At 45.4% G+C, this 21,512-nt stretch overlaps 2 protein-coding genes across 3 annotated transcripts; both read right to left on the bottom strand.

Moving 5' to 3' along the window:
• Positions 1-845: 845 nt before the first annotated feature.
• LOC125391723 (transmembrane protein 14C) lies at positions 846-8,644 on the bottom strand. Of its 2 annotated transcripts, none has more exons than XM_048421303.3 (6): positions 8,514-8,644; positions 7,669-7,727; positions 7,128-7,204; positions 5,896-5,997; positions 2,207-2,294; positions 846-1,310 (listed from the first exon to the last, which is right to left on the bottom strand). In XM_048421303.3, the coding sequence occupies exons 2-6, from the start codon at positions 7,689-7,691 to the stop codon at positions 1,259-1,261; spliced, it is 342 nt and encodes a 113-aa protein (XP_048277260.1). In that variant the 5' UTR covers positions 7,692-7,727; positions 8,514-8,644; the 3' UTR covers positions 846-1,258. The 2 variants fall into 2 exon arrangements, with proteins under 2 accessions (XP_048277260.1, XP_048277333.1); XM_048421376.3 differs by lacking the exon at positions 8,514-8,644 and adding an exon at positions 8,135-8,384.
• Positions 8,645-11,710: 3,066 nt separating this feature from the next.
• Pak1ip1 (PAK1 interacting protein 1) lies at positions 11,711-20,987 on the bottom strand. Its single transcript, XM_048421489.3, has 10 exons — positions 20,661-20,987; positions 17,850-18,012; positions 17,284-17,404; positions 17,135-17,209; positions 16,520-16,572; positions 15,479-15,624; positions 15,298-15,395; positions 13,273-13,372; positions 12,307-12,430; positions 11,711-12,200 (listed from the first exon to the last, which is right to left on the bottom strand). The coding sequence occupies exons 1-10, from the start codon at positions 20,742-20,744 to the stop codon at positions 12,004-12,006; spliced, it is 1,161 nt and encodes a 386-aa protein (XP_048277446.3). The 5' UTR covers positions 20,745-20,987; the 3' UTR covers positions 11,711-12,003.
• Positions 20,988-21,512: the final 525 nt, after the last annotated feature.

The following is a 21,512-nucleotide window of genomic DNA, read 5'->3' as shown; positions in this document are numbered from 1 at the left end:
CATCATCAAACACCTGTCCTTGATAGGACTATAGCAGCCACTCTACAGCAGGACGTGAAAAAAGACCCAGGGTCTCAGATGAGAAACGGATCAGTGCTCCAGTACAAAAACATGCAATCCACAGTAGGGTCCTGACCAGCTGCACAGAGTTCTGGGCATAATTCAAGAAGGCTAAATCCTGTAACATCACCACTCCAGAAAATGAAGTTGTGGCTCCTGCCTTTAAAAAATACATGCATGTCTAGACATACCCTTTATTATAAACACGGTGTAGATATTCAGAATCGTATTTAAGGATGATTTGGATGGCAGGCATCTAATCCTAGTACTTGGAAGGCAGAGGCAAGGCAGTGAGCTCAGGCTACAATGGGAGGTTGTACTTGCACACACTAAGACTGCTTTCAAGATACTTAAGAGCAGATGTGAGGTTAAGTCCGTTTGCATGAGAGTCCTATCTTAGAAATTCCCAAAGGGTTTTGTGTATTTTGGTTTTAGGTTTTTTTTTTGTTTTGTTTTGTTTTTTGAGATAGCATTTCTCTGTGTAGCTTTGGAGTCCGTCCTGGAACTTATTCTGTAGCCCAGGCTGGCCTTGAACTCACAGAGACCTACCTGCTTCTGCCTCCCAAGTGCTGGGATTAAAGGTGTGTGCCACCACCACGCAGCTCACAAATTATTATTAAAACAAACTTCCAGACAATGTACAGTCGAACAATAACCTTCCTTGGTCACTCCAAACGGGGAATCCCTAAGTATGACGCTCACGGATCCCCTCATGGCTCTTCACTGTCCTGTTCTCTACATCTCAGGCAACATCCCAGTCACTCCAACAAAGGACACCTGAGAAATGTTCTTAATAGCAAACTTTATTTTCACTGGTATTTCACAGTAACATGATTTTATAGCAGACTTATACAAAAGATCCCACATCACAAATGTCACCAAGAGATTTCACACACTTCTGGGCAGGACTTGTGGCTCTGGGGCCCCCCATGTTGACATCCTTGTCTACTGGTCCAGAAATGAGACATCTCATCACACAAGAACAAAGCTGCATGAAGGCAGCATCTGCTCTCAGGCTGGACACTCGCCACCCCTGACCAGTTACATCAGCAAAAGCTCATTGTCACCTCTGTGTGCTCGGTGGACATTTGTAAAATGTCAGAATATGTAAATATGCTGCACTTTTTTCTTCAGACATTGTAAATGTGGACATTTGGGGAGTTTCAGTTCTTCTGGAGCCCAAGCACAGGTGTGGCTACTACGGATGAGAACTCAATACACTGATTCCAAGCTTGGCAACCATCAGCAAACTGTTCAGAGAAAAAACAAGTGATTAGGCGAAGGACATACAGGTGCCTGTTGTTTTAAAGGATCAAAGCCTCAGGTCCCGCTCAACTGTGTATGAAGGGAGGAGCTGAAGTAGAGCAGTCTGGAAGAAAACATCTCCTTCCAGGAGGCAAAGAAAAACCACAGAAGTCTCACAGGGGCACATGGTACCCCTAGACCAACGCCAATAATCTGGAAGAGCTGAGGAAATGAGGGGAAGAGAGAACAAAGCCTTAGAGGTCACAGGGCCAATTAATGGCAGGTCTCCTGCCTCCCAGTCTAGTGGTCGTGACCTTGGCCTGTTTTCTTTCCAGTGTTTAAGGCTTTGGTCAACAGCATAACCACAGCCAAAGACAAGCAAAGTATCTATTTTCCTCAGACAGATTTTGTTGTTGCTTTTGTTTTCTTTTTTTTAAATTCTCCTACCTCCAGAGTGTATTTATTATACTTAAGAACTTGTCAATTTAAGACAGTTTTACAATTAAATAGAAAATGGAATTCAGTAAAAGAAATTTCGTTTTAGCAAAACTTTTAATATAGAACATTCAGGTAACTAAGAAATAGGGAACCGACATGGACAGTCTCACACTGCCACACCCAGGGGTTTGCTCAGAGGCTTGTGACATTAGTAGTGGAGTCTTGGGCAGTCCACAGAGCAAATTCAGGATCATGTCTACAATGAATGAATATACTTCAGTCCTAAATCAACTACAAAGGCTTTTTTTTGTCTTTTCCACTTGGGGAGAAAACTCCCTCTAGAAAATGGGGAGGTGAAGTCTAGGATGAGGTACACTGAAGTGAGCATATTTCTGACTGATTTAAGTGTCTTGAACAAAAAGCCAAGCACTGTCTGGGTGAAGAGAAATGGAAAGGCAAGTACCTGGCACCTGCGATTAGACCTGCAGGCATGAATTTCCCGGAGTTGTAGAACCTCATCCCCATAATGCCAGCCAAGGTCCCGGATGTAGCTGAGAAAGAGAAGTCCAACAGTCAGCACATCCTCCATGCAGGGCAGGAGTGAAGTCCTGCCTCCTTTTCGAGGCCCAGATTTCATCCTATAATGGTGGGGGTGGAGGGAACACAGCTTCGCTGCTGCCCACAATAGTCAGGCCTAAATACAAATACTGGCCAAGTAAGGCCCTTCACATTCTGCTATAGCTGACTCTGGACTGTTCCTTGAAGCTGATATTCCGAGTGCTTGGTTGTCATCTTAGGGCACTCCTTTGGAGTTTATGGAGCGGACAGAGGTAGATCATTAAAATGGAGCTTTGAAGGCTACATCCACCCTAGGTCTCCAACCTATTTCCTGGCCCCTCGTGGTGTGAACAGACCCCTACCACAAAGGGCTGGGCCACTCCCACCACTGTGCCTTCTGTCTCTGAAACACAAGAGCAACTGTGCTATCAGGTGTTCTGTCAGGTGACAGAGTGACCTCCCCAAGCCCAGCCTGCCAGAATAGTCTCATTTCCATAACTGTTTTGCAAAACCCAGGCTTCATCCCTAAACGCTTTCACCTTCTCAAAAACACTGTGCAGTTTCTTTACCCTACATGCTGGCTACCAAGTGTTTTGGCAGAAAAACATTGACTGCATTTGCTAAGCTAGAGACTCTTAACTGCACTCAACAATACAACCTTTCGGTGTTTCAAGCCCCAAGACACAAGCTAGCTTAAAGAATCGCGAAGTCTAATTTGTTCTACAACGATTGCTATACATATGGCCTGACAGGGAGCAGGGAGCTGATTCAGGGACTCTATGGAAGGATGAACTAGAGAAGCAAAGACTTAGCCACTATCGACAACCAGAACAGGTGGTGTGTGCCTGTGGACCCAGTTCCACGGAGACTGAAGGAGGCCCACAAGTCCTCCTGTTCAAAGACAGCCTTGGCAACTTAACGAGACTCTACTCTGCTGTGTAATAATCCTTCTGCACACTGTAAATATGAATCACTCCCATTGGTTAATAAAAAGCTGCCAGGCTGGTACCTGAGCAGGAAGTTAGGTGGGAAAGCCAAACTGAGAATGATGGGAAGTAAGGCATAGAGATGCCTGTCAGCTGCCCAGGAGGTAAGACAAGCTGGAGGACAGGTAAAGCCACATGGCAATGCATAGATTAATAGAAATGGGTTAATTTAAATGTAAGAGTTAGTGAGTAATAAGCCTGAGCTATCAACTGAGCATCTGTAATTAGTATTAAGCCTCTTAGTGATTATTTGGGACCAACCGGTCAGGACAGGAAACATCCACTTATACTAGTCTCCAAATTTGAAAAAAGAAAGAAAAATTAAAAAAAGATGATGCAGCTGCAGACACAGCCTAGTAGTAGAGGGTGAGGACTAGGAAGGTGATGGCCACGGAAATGGGGACGCAGACAGCACTGCTGGAGGCCGAGGGCAAGAGCACCCCAAAGCTGAATACATGGAGAAGACTAGATGTGCTGAAACACCTGCATGCCTGAGGAGCTTAGCACAGAAGTTCTCAACCTGTGGGTCCTGCATATCAGAGAGCTACATCAATACTCATAACCATAGCATGGAAGTTCTCAACCTGTGGGTCCTGCATATCAGATAGTTACATCAATACTCATAACCACAGCAAAATTACTGTTAGGCAGTAGCAACAAAATAATTTCATGGTTGGGGTCACCACAACATGAGGAAGTGCATTAAAGGGTCGCAGCATTAGGAAGGTTGGGAACCGTTGATTTAGCAGAGAAGCTTGTGAGTCATTTGTGTCCTGAAAACAAGACATGACCTTCAATGGCGCTGCCAAGAGAAGAGCCAGGCCCTAAGCAGAGTGCTTACTATTCAGAAAGGAAGAGAGAAGGCAACGGGAAAAACAAAGATCATCGGTGGTCACCTGTGTGGAGGAGAGACTTGGGGAAAAGTTTTGTACAGACACAGGTCCCTGTGAGACTGGGGGGGGGAGCAGCGGTAAGCATTCTACGGTCAAGAGAACAAAAATGAAGACTGAAGAGGATTCATGATGTCTGAGAGAGAAATGAGAAGCTTCTGAGAGGGAAGGGCAAAGCCAGTGACTGAAGAGGAAGTAGGCCCAGAGGTCCTTCCTTTTCTAATGCAGTCAAAGTTGACTGCATGGGAGCTTTATATGTGGGATCCTGCAATAGGAGTGATTCTATGGGGGAGCACAAATAAATGGCAGACCCTAGACAGTCCACAGTTCAGGAGTCAAAGCCCTGGTCGGGGAGAGAAACGGGAAACTGGGTGGCCTGGAAGCTGACGGCTGTAATCAATCCCAGTGGCTGCTTTCATTCAAGTACCCGTGGGGTCACCTGAAGGGAGAACGCTGGGATCAGAGAGGCAGACGTGGTCTACCAGCCACTCCAAACCATGATGAGGAAGCTGTTCGGAAGAACCAGGAGCTCAGCACATCCTCGCCTCAGACTGTCCACAGCTGGCCTCCCTTCCTACTCAACAGCTGGGGACACCTCTGGGAGGGTTAGAGATGCCTGGGTTTTTACACTGTGGGTATGAGGCACACAGGTGCCACGCCCCTGACAAAAGCTAGCACCAGAGTGGAGAATGAGAAAAATGTGTCAAAGGTCACTGTAAGAGGCCATCATCTCCCCCACTCCCACCCCACAACCAGGGCTGCACCAGGGCACTTGTCTACAGTTCCACAGAGTCACATTACCTGTTGGGGACTGTGGACCCCCAGACCCTGAATTTCCTGTGAACAACTTGGTTTCCTATGCTTGCAGCTGCTCTGAGCATAAGACAGGGGAGTGGTTTCTGGTGGGCTTGCAGCTGAGAGTTAGGACGTGGCCATTAGTCAAGGAGACCCTATATAAGCTGCACTGGAACACAATAAAGTTGGCATTCTTGTTTCAAGGATGACCCGTGTCTTTGTCTGTGTGTGTGTGTGTTTCAATCTCCAGCCCCTTGTATGGCTCACAAACAGTACCGTAGCATGCAGAACAGGTACGTGTTATAATTATATAATATTATATAATTATTATATTAATTATATATTATATATTAATACAATAATTATAATTAATATTACATAATAATTATAATGTATAATTAATTATATATAATTAATTATGCAATCATATAATAATATTATATACTATATATAATATTATATATTATAATATATCATGTATATACTATATACAATATTAATTATATATTAATTAATTATAACGTGTGTTATAATTACCTGACTTCCCAATGAACTTGAAAGCTCCCCAAAGGCAAGGTCTGTGTCTTACACAATTAAGTGTAAAAGGGGAGAGGCGTTCAACTGGGGAAAAGGTTACGTGGACTCGGCCTCGCGGTATGTGTGAGATTTCTCTAAGTTTCAAGCAGGCTGTCTTGAGTGTGAAAACTCAACAGTTAACACACACTGTTTAAAACACATCTCACCGGGAAAATTAAACCCACGACAGTATGAAACCTTTCTGCATTCTGTATGCAAAGGGAAACAACCCAGGGTTCTCCACCGTGAGACCCAACTATACCTTGGCAGGAAAAAGAACCCACCACACCTGCCCACGAGTCTTAGAGCCAAGCAGAACATGGCTGCAGAGTCTGAGGCAAACCTACCTAGGAAAACCCACACATTCCTGGGATCCTGGGACAGCTGGTAAGCACCAAGGCCTGCGAGGCCCCCAAAGAAGAGTCCGGCAGCCAGGGACGGCACACTGCCTGGGGAGAAGGAAACAGGCTTACATCTGGGTTGTAATGTCACACATTACAGATGGAATCTACGAGAATCCCCTCTCCTGTAGAGTAAAACTGTAAAAGAGAGTTCCCAAGGCTTAGAGCCACAGAGCTCCAAGCAGAGGGGAGTCTGGGGAGTCTACCAGAGAAGATGGGGTCTTACCATCCCTGTGGGAGCTACTGGGGGCTGTGGTCCCCTGGACCCTGAATTCCCTGTGAGCAGCTTGTTTTCCCTATGTTTGCAGCTGCTCTGAGCACGCAACCCTGATGGCAGGCTGGTGGGTGTGCAGCTGAAAGATCGCGAGAGCTGGGGCGTGGCCAGAGCCCTACATAAGCTGCCCCTGAGCACAATAAACTTGGCACTCTTGTATCAAGAGTAACCGGTGTCTATGTCCCTCTCTCTCGTCTATGTTTTTAAGTCTCTCAACCCAGTTCCCGGCTCAAGTACCGACCTGTAGACCTACGGCAGCACGGCCTCCACGCAGCGCAGCGTGAACGGTGTGCTTTACAAGCGGAGGCCTCAGTGAGATCAGGAACTACGGATCCCTGAGAGACCACCCATAATTATAGAGCAAAGGGGCATTCTTGTATCAAGGATGGCCCGTGTCCGCGTGTCTCTGTCTGTGTGTGCGTGTGATTTTAAGTTTCAAGCCTGGTTCCCGTAGTGCAGGTGCTACAGGATGGTCAGTTTTTACACGCCCCAGCCCTCGCTCCTTCAGGAGGGGTAACTCAATACAGTGCTTGTCTAGCCCGCACAAGGCCCTGGATTCAGGCTGGTGTTAAACAGATAACACAGACTGCGTAGAGACAAGGTTTCCCTCTTGAGGAGCTGACAGCGCACTGGGATGGCAAAGGGTGTATGGCAAAGGGTGATAACAACCGCCAACTACCACCTCTGCCTATCTGTAGACAAAAAAAAAAAAAAAAAAGCCTGGCTCAACTTACCCAGATAACCCAAGGTCAGAGCAGGAAGAGCCAGCCTGACTGACTATGCAGGCTGCACCCAGGGGCCTAGCAAAGCTGAGTCGAGAAAAATTAGGCTCCGAGGACCCTGGGGACCCCCATTTCACTAGACTAAGGTGACAGTTTTAAGAGTAACCGTAAGTAAGACTTACCTGCTTTTGCATAGCCAATAATCCCACCAGTAGCAACCAGGGCCGCATAGCCGAAGCCAAGATAATGTAAAGGCACCCTGGAACGGCAAGAGGGAGAAGCCAGTGCCAACCAAGTTTAAAACACAGCACAAAAATCACAGTGTGACGCTCAGGCTGGCGATCTGAGTCTGATGGGATTACAGGGCAGAAGGAGAAAACCAACTCCAACAAACTGTCCTCTGACCCCTGGACACGCAACATGGCACTAGTGCATCTTAAACTGTGTTAAATAAACATGGTTTTTTTAAAAAAAAATCACTGGCAAGGGCAAAAAGGTCACTTCTAGCAAATCCTGTTACTGTATGGACAGAAGTAGAGGCTGGGTGACATGCCAGAACTAGCCAGTGGCCGAACTCGATTCAAATCCAGGTCAAAGGCCACTAGTTCAAGGATGGTGCCACAACCCATGCTGCCCCTAGGCTGTGGCGGGCTGAAGGCTCCTGTCATGTGCTCTGGTTTTAGACGCTCCAGGGGATTCTATTCCCGCACATTGGGCACTTACAGTGGGCCACTGTCCTTCTGCATTGTTCAGTCACTTTGGAGATCACACCAGGCCGGGACCTGTCGGGGAGAGGTCAGAGCAGTTAGAACACTCAGGCCTCTAGCAGTAAGAAAGAAATGAGTTCAAAGTACAGCTCTTGGTAGTGGTGCAAACAGCTCCTTGGGCACACAGTCTCTGGTCGCCCTAGATCTGCAACCCGGTGAAGGGAACTGGGTAACGGGTAAAGCCTTCCTTCCGTATGAACGGAAGTGCTGGAGAGGCACCAAGTATTTCCACAACCTTCGCTATAGCACAGGCCCACAGGAGGGTCTCCTTCTCCTGCTTGGTACCTGTCTACAGCTGACAGTTTCATCAGTTAATTTGAGTGGTGGCTAAATCAGAAACCAAACGGCCTATGCCTCAACTCTTCTAATAATCTCCGAGGGTCAGAACGCTGCTTCCTCACAGAAGTCAACACTCAACTTACAAACTTTTAGAAACCCTTAGATCCGACACTCAACTCCTGTTAGGCTGGAGCGAGGGACAAGACAATGCCCGAGAGCCCAAGTCTCAATTGCACTGGATGCCACACGCCGACAAAGTAATTAACTCCTGCTCTTTTACAGGACCCTCTGCAGCACCGAAGCAGCGCAGGCGCATTTGGGTCTCCACTCCCGGAAGGCTAGGAGGCTCCGGGTCAGAACAGAGTTGAAAGCGCAGAGTCCCAGAACGTTTTAGAGGAGCGGAGAGCGGGCCAGTGAAGCGAGCTCAGCAGAGGGTGCACCGGAGAGTCCCCCGCGCCTGCGGTCCGGGCGGCCGCGTGCGGAACAATCCCGAGTGGCAAAAGGAGCAAAGTAAGAACACACCGGAATTGGAGCCCGTAGGCCTGCGCTGAAGGACGAGCGTGCGAGCGCACAGCGAGGGAAGCAGGTCCAGAGTCGGGTGTGCAGACGTCACGGCGCGCGCTGCGTCCGGGCGGGAAAGGCGGGGCTTGAGGCGACGGGCGGAGCCTAGGGGAGAGGCTGGGCGACACCTAGGGCGGGGCTTTAGGTGAAAGGGGCGGGGCTTGGTTTCGGGCCAGCTGTTTTCCGTTCTTAGGTTTGGCTTCCAGGTCTGGGTCCCGCTTCGAGGCGGGGGTGGGGGCGTGGGGGTTGGGGGTGGAGGGAGGGTGGTGGTGCAGTACCTGGCACATAAGCTGCCGTTGGGAGGATAAGTTGGAGGATAAGTTTAGCAAAGAGAAATACCAAAATAACACTCAAAATCAGTAGCCAGTATCTCTATTATTAAATCAAACTTTTACATCTAATGTTTTTTATCTACATAAATGCCTCAGGATAAAAGCCCTTGGGACGCATACCTTGCTTGAGCCAGCAGTAACATAGACAGCAGCTGGAAAAATATCCAGGGTACCAAAGGAAGAAAATTCTTCAAGTTGTCCTTACAATTGCTATAGCTATAAGAGGAAGGGCAGCAGGAAGGAGGCAAAGCCCTAGTCTCGGACATCATAAGCAACAGCTATTTCATAGCTGGATGGTTCCAAAAGCAGCGCAGGGTGTGGCCTCTACAGGTGCCTTCATCACGCAGGAGTGTGGAAGGTTTTGTTTGGTTGGTTTTTCTCTGTAGCTTGAAGCTGTGGGTCAGAGTGGCCTTGTCTTGTCTTTCACTTTTCTCTGCTGTCCAAATTCTCTTCTGGATAACTTGGCCTCAGACAGACCTGGGTTTTTGTTGTTGTTTTTTTTTTTTTTTTTTTGTATAATTACACACACACACACACACACTTTTTTGAGTTCAAGGGTAGCCAGTTGGTCTTACACCTCACTAAGGCTCTTTCATCACTGCCCTCTCTGCTGCAAATACCCTTATATTCTAAAATCTCAATCTCATCTCTTAGATGGGTGGGTAGAGCTGCCTTCCTCCCCGCAAGATCATGACATTGAAAACATCCATTTATTTTAAAGCATTTGCCTTTTGGACAATCATATTTTTCCTTTTAGCCCCAGAATCTGGGCTGATGGCCGACATACCTGGTCAACAATGTATGGCTACTGAACAGCAATGTATGGTGTGGAGTAGGAGACAGTCTAGTGCCAAGAAGGGAAATTTTGCATGTGTAATTTGCTTCTATGCAAACGTCAAAGTAGGTATTTAAACACATTACACTACTGACCTAAAAAGGAAAATCAACCTGACTGCCTAAAACTTTCGTTCCTTATTTTGACACAAATGACTGTCTTGTAGCAAACTGTGGTATCCAAGGGAAGCTCCCTGAGCCACACAACCAAAATCACAATGCTGGAAGGGTGAGGCTGAAGGTTTAGCTTGGTGATAGAGTACAAGGTCCCCAGCACAAGTCGGGTGAGGATGGGGTTGAGATTCAAAGTGCCTATTTAAAATCAGTTCCAAACAGGGAAAATGGGATAAATAAGAGCCATCAGGATAGGATGACAGCCTGGTAGAAGAGGCGTGTTAGCGCAACCACATGTTGAAGTGGCCTATCATCAGCCTTTGTGCTGGTAGGTTTTTTTTGGGGGGGGGGGGTTCTGTGTAGCCTTGGCTGTCCTGGAACTTGCTCTGTAGACCATGGTGGCCTTGAACTCAGACATCCACCTGCCTCTGCCTCAGGAGTGTTAGGGGGATTAAAGATGTGTGCCAACACTACCCGGCTTGAGGATAGATCTTAAGTAGAGGTAATTATGTATATTCTTGAAATTTCAAGAATATCAAGAATTTTTGCCCTGGGGGTACTAGGCAACATTTATTCCTCATAAGGTCTCAATTACAAACCAAAGCGCACGCTGAAGAACCAATGAGTTTATTAAGGTTACGCACGGAGAACAGCCAAGTGTGAGAGGTCTGAAAGCAGTCACACTGAGGTCTGCACCTGGCCTGGATGATGGTGTCCTGTGGCTGCATAGGCCAGAGTCCCTGGTGCAAAGTATTCATTTACACTGTAAAGATGCGTTGCTGCCTAAGGCATCTTTTGATTGTTTTCATGTGGAATGGCCAATAGGAGTCTAGGTGGGATTTCTGGGAAGAGGAAAAGGAGGAGGAATCTAGGCACACAAATTTCACCAGGCTCCGAGGTTAAGAGCACTGTCTGCTCTTCAAGAGGACCCAAGTTCAATTCCCATCCACATGGCAGCTCATAACTGTGTCTAAGTCCTATTCCAGAGGATCCAGCACCCTCACACAAATGTGAAGGCAAAACACCAATGCACATAAAATAAAATAAAACCTTATAGATTTTACTTTAAGTGGGGCTGGGAGAGGGAGTGCATGTGTTATCTTTCCATAACTGGGCTTCTGGAGTTGAACTCTGGTCTTTGTACCTAAGTGGCAAGTACCCTCACCCATCACCAAGCCATCTTCTTTTGATTTCTACTTAAATTATGCCTTTGGGGCTTCCAATCCTCTAATATCAAGACATTCAGGCAACTGACATCTACTGAGCTGTTCTTTTTCATATATGTTATGTATGTATGTACGTATGTACACACATAGGTAACTCTAGCTATCCTGGAACTTGCTATGTAGACCAGCTATGAGTAGCCTTAAACTCATAGCGATCTGTCTACCTCTGCCTTCTGAGCGCTGACTTTAAAGGTATGTGCTACCACTTGACAAAATATAGTCTATGATGAGGGTGGTAGTAACAGGTCACTGTCATTAGGTACCGACAGTGTGCTAGGCTCGTTCGAAGATGTACACACACTGACACATCTTGGTAACCCTACACTGATCCTATGAGGCACAGAGGGATTATGTCTGGTCTACATGTCTAAGACAAGACTAGTTTAGACTAGCCTAAGTGGATGGATATTTTGATGCTCTGAAAGATGGGAAATTGAGAAGTGTTGTTTCCTTGTCTTTAAATTTGCCTGTCACTCACTGCTTAGAAGCAGAATTGTCTGAAAAGCCCTTCATCCACTCTGGTGAAGACTTGACACGTCTGCATAAGGAAGAAGGCGCTGGGTGCTGGCGGTGCACAGGGAAATCTTGCTAGCATGCAAGGCCCTGGGCGTGATCCCAAGCACCACCACAAAAATACAGTAAAAGCTCTGGGTCATTTTAAATACAGTAGTTTTATATCTTTAGTTACTTTGAACAGTAAAAAGTGTACATTACAATCACTACATATGACAATATATAAAATGCCATCTGCCAAAAATAATTTTACTAGTTAACAAAACAAAGCACCACCTAAAGGTGGCTCAGTTTTAGGCTACACGTTTTCTCCCGAAGGAGAAAATCCTTTTGTGTCTCACATGGGAAAGTTAGGTGTGTGATATCTGAAAAGGAGAATCTGTCAAGAAGACATTCTCTTGGGGAGAAGATGTCTGAGATTTGCCATGTAAGTTACATTTTCTTTTTTCTCTTCTTTTCCAACACGTTTGTCATTTTCCTCTTCTTGGCTGACACTGGGCTATTTCCTTTTGTTGGCTTCTTGCTGTCACCGAGTAAGCCAGACTTCTTTGAGTTAGGTCCTGATGTTTCTTCTTCCTGATTCTCATCACCAGTTTCCTTTTTGATCTTTTTCGGTTGTTCTTTATTTACTAAAACACAAAAGATAGCACATTAAGTTTCTCACTCTCAAGTGAAGTTTTAACAACTCAGGAGGGAGCAGACTGCTCAATCTTTTAAATGGTTGACTTAATTTACCAGGGCAAGGCTCTGTTGCTGGAGGAAGGCTCCCTTTTCCATCTGTCGCCCTGTCTAACCACACTCCAAGACACGTCAGCCTGGCGCCAGTGTTCACCTCACACAGCAAAGATGGGGGATCTTTCTGAAACAGAAGGGAAAAACCTTATACTTAACCCGGAGGAATTTTTTGATAACAACTTCTCTTTATCCATAATGATATAATCTTAGTTGAAGTTTTATTATACCATTATGTACCACTGAAGAATGTTTCCGTCAGTGCCAGAATGAGTGTACCATTCTACACGTCACAGTGCCCACGCACAGACATGTTCCACCAGGGTTTACATGAGCACACTGAAGAAACTGCCCAGCAATGTCTTTCGTAACATCGCCTGCCAGGTGCTGCGAGCTTGTATTTTCCTGGGCATACGATAACAATATTAGAGGTCCCTGACTACCATGGTTTATAACTGATCTCACCAGGGCGTTCACAGAGCCAGTGTCTTCAAACTAGAAAATTGTAAGGACACAAGTGATATCTGACGTAGACAAACCACACCCACAGAGTTGAAAGTAAACAATACTGAGAGTGAAAGGAGACTAGAGAAGGGAATCAGTGTTTGATTATCTGATTCAAAATTAGTAGTAGTTCCATAATTGACCAAGATCTTTCCAACTGTTTTTAGTAATGGCAATTTTTTTCTCTAGTATTTTTTAAAAGATAAAGACAACCCAATACACACACAAAAAAACCATGGCACATTAAAAAGATTAGGTCTGAGACCTAATCTTAATCAGCCCAAAGCCCCTAGGCAGCTCTGCAGGAACCCTAACTTTAAGCCTATCAATACAGACCACAACTGGAAGAGATCTTAAAAGCTTAAGGATCTATGTTTTATGAATCTCACTAAACAAACTGTTAAAGTAAAACTTTAATATAGTACTGTCTTATGCAGTGTGTTGATCCTGGGGGAAGACACTGACCTTTTCCTGCTTAAGCGTCCACATTTTGATGAAACCATCATTTGATGCTGTGACAAGAACATGGTGGCCTGGAATTTCAAAACTGAGTATGTCTTTTACCCTAGGATAGAAACATTAATGCCAGAGATCATTTCTTCTAGAGGGTGTGATATCATAAAACTACAACAGTCTCCTGCTTTCCAATGTTTCAAGTGTTTCCAAAGTGTCCAATAAACAAGCTAAGATATAACAAGTGCTGCACATTCCCATCGAACAGTGAGTTATTTTCAGGCCAAATATGGGATAAAACTGTATCATAAAAACAAGCTGCAATGACGGGTACACTCACGCTACCTCCTAGGTCCTACAATCCAGAGGGTGTACAAGGTGAAGCCTGTTAACCCAAGCAACTACACATCCAGAAAGGAAAGATGCTGACTTCAGGCTCACCAAGAGGAAGAGAAGAACAAATTTCTCCAGCTCCAGGGCAACCACCACTTCAGTCTAAGCTGTCTTTTTGTTTCTGGATTGTGGCTAGTGCCCAATAGACCATTCACCTTCCATTTCTGCTGATAAATGTTTCAGATAGAAGTAAAACCATGCCATCACCAGGCCTAAACACCTCAAAACTATAATTTACTTTAAAACAACATGGACGGAACCGGCACGATGGCTCTGTCAGTAAAAGCACCTGCCAGGTAAGCCAACTGGCCAGAGTTTAAGCTCTAGAACCACATAAATATGGAAAGAAGTGCCTCCCAGAGTTGTCCTCTGACCTCCATACACACACTGCGGGTGCCCCACCCCCCATACACAGCTCACAGACACACAGCACACAATTAAACAATAATAATCAAAGCACCATGGAGGAGGAAGTGCCTGGGGATAAGAACGGAGCACAGGCTGGTCCTGAGGTGGCTCTACAAAGAGGCTCCCTAACTGGCCTGTCAGCCTTTCAAGTTTTCTGTAGGTAAACAAGACAGGCTGGGAAGGAAGTTCAGCTAGAGCATCCGCCAAAGTACCCACGGCCTCACTACAGTGTGGGCCACGGGAGCACAAGTTCCCAAATGTTTTGCTCATCACTGAAAAATAATGGTGAAGTAGAATTGTCAGGAATATATTAGAAACGGCTTTCCTAAAATGATTTTACTTCCTAATACTAGGGAAAACATTGTACACCAACTGCAGGACTGAATGTTTACAAAGTCAGGTTTCTCAATCTTGCTTCCCAGAAAGCAAGATTTACAACTTATTTGAGACATGGAAGAACAAGCTGATGACTACACTGAAATAAGATGCTCTGGGGTATTGCCTTTCTCAAAATTATACTTAAAAAAACAAACAAAACAGGCACATTAGGCATCAGCTGGCCTGAATTTGGGAGAGCTCCCTTACTTCAGTGTGGAATGTTCCTAGCCAAGTTAATGATCAGTAGACTCTGAGAATCACTATCTACCCCTTATATACACACAGCAAGCACTTGGAGATGGAGCTCAATAATGTTATTTCATTTTTCTTATGAAGGATAATTGCAGAGAAAAGGGGAAGTGGGCAGAGAGACTAAGAAAAGGAATAACAGTAGTTGGGTACAAAGCTTTTGCTTTGCTCAAATATGCTTGATATTAGATTCCAAGTCTAAGAGTTATTTATTATGATGAGGATGATGATGGTTTTTGTTTTTTCAAAACAGGATTTCTCTGTAGCTTTGGAGTCTGTCCTGGAACTCATTCTGTAGACCAGGCTGACCTCTGCCTCCCGAGTGCTAGGATTAAAGGCATGCACCACCACTGCCCTGCCTAAGAGTTATTTTAAAAGTGCAAACTGACAAGTGGCAGTCACTTCCCCCTCCTGCATTATGAAATCCAGGGAAATAATTACACTTCCCATCATCTCCTTAGATGCCAGGCATCACAGCCATGGGACATGTCTGAGTACCCTTGGTGTTATTCAGACACACACAGACATATACACCCACAGATTCATAAAATTATTGCCTGTTGACATCCAGTAAGACTAAGTACACAGATTGATTTAGAAAAAACATACCTGTTTTCATGAGCTTTAAATTCACAGAGGCACTCTAGTGAATCACAGTCAAAAAACCTTACAACTTCTTCATCTCCGGCCACTGCAAGGACAGAGTCCTAAAACAAAGAAAAACAATACTCTGAATGTCCCCAGGAATTATGACACCTCAAAACTTCCACCCCTGCTTTCCGGAACTCACTGAAAGAAACGTGACCGACGAGATCCTCTTTTCGTTTGTGATGGTGCCGCTCACGGACGCCGTATCCAGCTGATAGACATCCACTTTATTCAGCACAACAACTATGTACTTTTCTCCACTTGGGGACCACTCCACTATGTGAGCATCTGTAAGGCAAACCATCTTTATCTTACTGGGCAACCTCAGTGCTTGGGAAGTAGAGGAAGGAAAACTCAGGAGTTCAAGGCCAGCCTCAGCAACAGCAATTTTGAAGTCACACTAGCCTATGAGACTGTCTCAACAGCCCTTTTACAAAGGGCTTTTTTTAAAAAAGGTCATAAAAACAGGAAAAATTCATTTTTCCCAAGGGAAAATGGTCGTAATCTCACAAAAAATTCCTAACACATACTTCAGAAGTTAAACTGTAGGCAAATGTAGTTTAAGGAACTACTGAGGTCATAAAGATAGTGTGGCAGAACCCAGAGCTAACACAGGAAGAGAAAGTAATGTGAAACACTTGTTCTCAGAGGCCACTACCATCTGATCAGGAAGTCCACATATACACACATGGACAGAGAATGTGTGACCATGGGCTGGAGGAATGGCTCAGAGTTAGCAGCTCTTCCCACTCTTGCAGGGGGACCCATGTTCATTTCCCAGCACCCAAATGGTTCAGGGGATCAGACACTCTTTTCTGACTCTACCAGCACCAGGCACACACGCCCACATATCTACATGCAAGCAAAGCACTCATGCACAGTAAATTAAAAAAAAAAAAATCTCTTTCAAAAGGGACTGGAGAGATGGCTCAGCAGTTAAGAACATCGGCTTCTCTTCCAGGAGACCTGGGCTTGATTCCCAGCACCCACACGACCATCTGTAACTTGAGTTCCAGGGATTCAATGTCATCTTTTGACCTCCAAGGGCATCAAGGATCCAGGCAGTACACAGACATTCATGGAGGCAAAACACTCACACACATAAAATAATCAATATATAAAAAAATGTACCTGCATAACTTCATAGTCTAGCTAGTTAGTATAAAATGTACAAAATACTCACTTTGTTTTATATTTTTTATGAAAGCGGATCTTCCCTCTACAAGATTCCATGTTCTGCAAAACAGGTTTGTTTACAGCATGAGTGGGAAAGAAATACATAACAGGCCCCCATACAGGGCAATTCCACTACATACTATACACTTAAAAAGCAGCTACCCTTTAGTTTGCAGCAGTGCCGACAAATGTTTTCTTCCTTTCCTGACACTTTAAACATGTTGTCACTGCACTTGCACCTAGTCACGCATTTCTCTTCAGGGTCACTCTCCTCCCCATTCACCATACAGTAACAGAAACATGGGCTGTGTTTTTTCTTACAGGGTCTTAGCCTGGAGCTTGCTACGTAGATCAGGCTGGCCTCAGATTCAGAGATCCATCTGCCTCCGCCTCCTAAGAGCCAGGGTTAAAGGCATGACCCAACTTGCCTGGCCAATATAGATCATTTTTACAGCGTTACAAAACAGTTTCTGTTGACTTACTTTCTGCTTTGCTCTTGCTATCCTTGTTACCACAACAACTTAAAATGGTTGAAAACTTTGGACCAATATGGAAACAGTATCTTGTTATTGCTAAGTAAAAGATACATTAGTAAAGATGCCCTTGGGAATTTATAACTTACCTTAATGTCTTATCCGTACCAACAGACAGGGCCAACTTGCCGGATGGGTGGATAGAAAGAAAAGTCACATGTCCTCTGAAAGGAAAGGGACAGTTAGCCCTCAGCTCGACTGGCGCAGTGAGAATGCCAACAGGACCACAGCGACTCACTTGTGAGCTTTAATGGACTTCAGGCATTCCCATTTCTTTGCGTCCCAGACACAGATGAGTCCGTCTTCTGCGCCACTAATTAAGTGCCGACTGCCATAGAATTTCAGGCAAGTTACGGTGCCTGTGAAAAAGACAGGTAACAATCATATTGACTCTGAACACAAATTCTATATCTGGTTGGAAGTGCAGGAGGATGAATGCAGTCTGGAAGCGGCTCTGCCTAGCACAGACAAGATCCACATTCAATCCCTAGCACCAGGAAAGCAGGGAAAGCCAGTGCCTTGGCAATACCGAATCACACCTTTAAGTTGTAGGGGAAGGAATTAATGTTTCTCTTATTAAACCCAACAGTTTTCATTTGTTTTGGTGGCTCTGGAAGATTAACTCAAGAGTCTCTGTGCATGCTGAGCTATAAGAATACAGCCTTAGGGGCTAAACAGATGGTGCAGAGGCCAAAAAGCCACCAGCTGCTCTTCCAGCCCCAATCAAACGCTTTCTCTGTGTAAGAGCTGCTTTGGTCATGGTGTCTTTTCATAGCAACAGAACAGTGACGAAGACACACTCACCACCGTGGTGCAGCAGAGCCCCATGTTCTATCTTCCTTTTCATGTCATATATGTGAATCGTTTCATCTTTGCTCCCAGTGACCACAAAGCGACTGTTGGCTGCCACCGCCGACAAGGAGGCAGTATGGGCATGGTGAGTGAAGTCAGCCACAGGAGTCCATGTCTAAGAGAGAACGAAACGGACGGTCAACACCGCAGTCACAACAGTTCTCTGAAAATACAGGTCTACAATCTACAGAATCAACCAATGTATCCCGCAAATGGAGAAAAACTAGGTACTGATACACAGACTAAAGCAAAAAGACTGGAGACCTGAATAAGGCGTATAAGATAAGCTCGGGAACAGAGCTCCAGATCCCAATAATGGAGACTTACAGAGGCTTCCATATCAGTAATTCATTCAAATGCTCAGCTTTTTATGAGAATTAATTCCAGTAACAACTGCCTGCTCTCTAATTTGGATCTATGTAACAAGTCTATTATATATGCTTGGTAGAAGTAACAATGAACCAAGAGGTCTGTAGTCAAGTACAACTTTCACTCCAAGAAAAGAAATACAAACAAATGTGATGGTACAGAGATATAGAAGGGGTAAGTCCTGTAAAGGAAAATAAGACGTATGGGTCTATTTTCATTAGTTTCAACATGAGTCCTTGAGAACTGCTATTAATGAGTCTCAGGGACCAGGTGCTCATTACTGCATGATTTTTAGTTTGAGAAATGTGACTGAATGAGTACAAAGAACAGAACACATGTGCACACATACAGTAGTCTTCAAATTGCAGGAGTTACGTGGAAAGTGTTATTAACCAAGGAAGAAAGAAGAAAACAAAACAAAAAACCCAGCAAAGTTCTTTGAAGATGCCTATGGTGAATCACTGTCATCCTAAAGAACTATAGCAGTGGGCAGTCCTTCATGGGTCAGGAACAGGACTCCTTGAACTAAAGACACAACATGCCTGAGACAGACATGTGGTTTTACTTCTTCTAAGTTTGTTTGTTTCTTTCCTCGTCTCTTCTTTTTGTTTTTTTTGTTTGTTTTTTGTTTGTTTTTCAAGACAAGGTTTCTCTGTAGCTTTGGAGCCTGTCCTAAAACTCACTCTGTAGATCATGCTGGCCTCAAACTCACAGACATTCACCTGCCTCTGCTCCCCTCCCAGTGCTGGGATTAAAGGTGTGTACCACCCCCACCCAGCCTCTTTAAAAAAAAAAAAAAGTCGTATGTAACCCCAGGCTAATTTTACACCCCTTTTTTCCTCTGTCTTCTTTTTTTGAGACAGGGTCTCACTGTGTAGTTATTGCTGTCCTAGAACTCACTGTTAACCAGACTGCCCTGGGACTCACAGAGATCTGCCGGCCTCTGCCTCCAGAGTACTGGGATCAAAGGCGTGCACCAGCCACAACAGCTGGCTTAAACATTAAACTCTTAATTTTCCTGCCTAAGCTTTCTGAGTACAGACATGAGCCACTGGACTTAACCGTGTAAGTTTCATATCAAAGTACTACTTGTGTATTCAAATTACATAAATAATATTGGTTACCTTGGCTATTGGCTAGATTTAGAAGCAGCACCTGGTAATGTGAAACCCGTAAGCCTGGGAAACACCTGGCAGAGCCTGACTTGTATTTATAAACTGTCTGGCCTTGAACAGTTTCTTACCCTGTGAGAAACCTCCCAATTGCTGTCGGTAAATGGGAATGGCTGAATCTGTGTCAGGGTTGTTGTGCCTCGGGAAGAAGTACGCTACAAAGAAAACACGCTAAAGAAGTGCCCAACAGAATGGATTTGTGGGTGATAAGTGGAACCGTTCAGAAGTGATCATCTGGAGTATTAGGAGATCACATTCCTAGCCCTGTATATGGCCCTGATTACTGTTTGACTACCGTGTTGCCAATGACCTGTACCTTATTTTCATACCTAATAAAAGTAAATTTCATACTGTGCTACACGCCAAGTATTTCTCTTTCTTGTTCACCAGCCCTTCAATCTGGAAGGTTACTAGAGCAGGAACCACACCTCTGGCACCTTTTCACCCTACCACAGTAAATCACAATAAGTAGTAAATTTGTATTACTTTCTTGATCCCAGTCCAGACGTAGCATTTTGGTAATTAGGTCAGAAACTCAGTGAAAGGCAAAGTTACTTTTACATTAGACCTCAAACAGCTAACGTATTTGTCAGCTTAAATGGACACCGCATGTATATGTGTTAAAAATGCCAGCTTTTTCATGCCCCGAGAATGCTTTAAGTTTACATATAATGACTGCATTTTTTAGGGAGCACAATACATATTTCAATACATACAATATTTATTTCAATACATACGTCGAACAGATCAGGAAAAAAAGCAACCTATCTATCCCCTCAATCATGTGTCATGTCTTTGAGTTGACAACATTCAACCTTACTAGGCAAAAAAAATGAGAAGTCATTCTTCCCATCCAACTGCATTTCTGCAAGCATTAGCCATCCTCTTCGTCACCTCCTTAACCTGGCTCCAGACTCTGACAACCATTCATCTACTTTCCATACTGAGATCAACTTTTTCGTTCCCGTCTATAGACATCTTTATCTACTATAACGAGTAGGTATCTCATTCTGAAAATCCTTTACTCTGTAAAGAGCAGGGTCTTACAGACTTTGAGCTCTCTATCCTGCCTCAGTCTCTCGAGAGCCGGCATAAGCTTACCCATTATCCACGCAAATCCCCCATCAACTATTCACGGAGACCCAGCAGTGTCGGTCCGGGAAGGAACCAGCACGCCCCTCCCCGACCGTCCCCCGCCGTCCCGGGGCTCGCGGCGCCTCACCTCCCGGTCGCCACTCGTCGCGGGCTCGCGGTGCACTCTGAACCCAAACAGGACCTGCTCGTAGCTCCCAGCGACCAGATCCATTCAGCAACACACGTGCCGTGCAAACAAGCCGGCGTGGGGAGCCGACGGAAGAGGAGGAAGGCGCTTTCGGCTTCGGCGCGCGAATTACACGTCATCACGTAGGGGGGCACCTTTTAGGCGCCTGCCTCTGCCGCAACTGAGTACATTCTCGAAGGTCACGTGGTCCTTCTACGTGGAGCTGGAGGCGTGAAGCCGCAGGTAGAGGGTCTCACAGCAGAGCGAGAAAATAATGTGTGGCAAACAGGCAACTCCTGGGACGCTGTAACCTAGGCGGGCCTTGAGAAGTGGGCGGGAAACACTCCCCGTAAGCCCCAGTTTCCGGTGCGTCCATGCAAGGGGCGGATCCACTTCCGGCTTCGGTGGGTGTTAGTGGTTGAGGTTCCTGGTGTGTTGCGGTGATTATGGATTCAGAAGTTAGGTTTTCTCTTTTTGCGGTTTTCTCGTTATTTGAGCACTGGGTCTCGCCACATCACCCGGGCCGGGCAGTTTCCTGTGGCTCTGATTACAAAGCGACGGGTTTCGTTTTTGCAGAAAGCACTTTGGGATCGGCAAGGTGTCGATCCGGGCTGCCGGAGCTGACCGTATCCCCTTGCTGGACTGAGTGCCCCGGCCTGCCAGTCCATGTCCAACCCGCAAACCAAACCGTGCCGTACGCAGCTCTTCTTGCCAGCACGGTTCTCCGATCTAAACTCCTGAGACTGGCTCGCGTTAGGACACATGCTAGGCACGAGAAAAAAAAAGTATATATATATTCCATATATATATATA

Source organism: Myodes glareolus, chromosome 14 (assembly GCF_982192425.1).
Source record: "Myodes glareolus chromosome 14, mMyoGla1.1, whole genome shotgun sequence".
NCBI classification, from domain to species: Eukaryota; Metazoa; Chordata; class Mammalia; order Rodentia; family Cricetidae; genus Myodes; species Myodes glareolus.
Note: the sequence above shows the minus strand (reverse complement) of the source record. Positions and strands in the feature narration are given on the sequence as shown.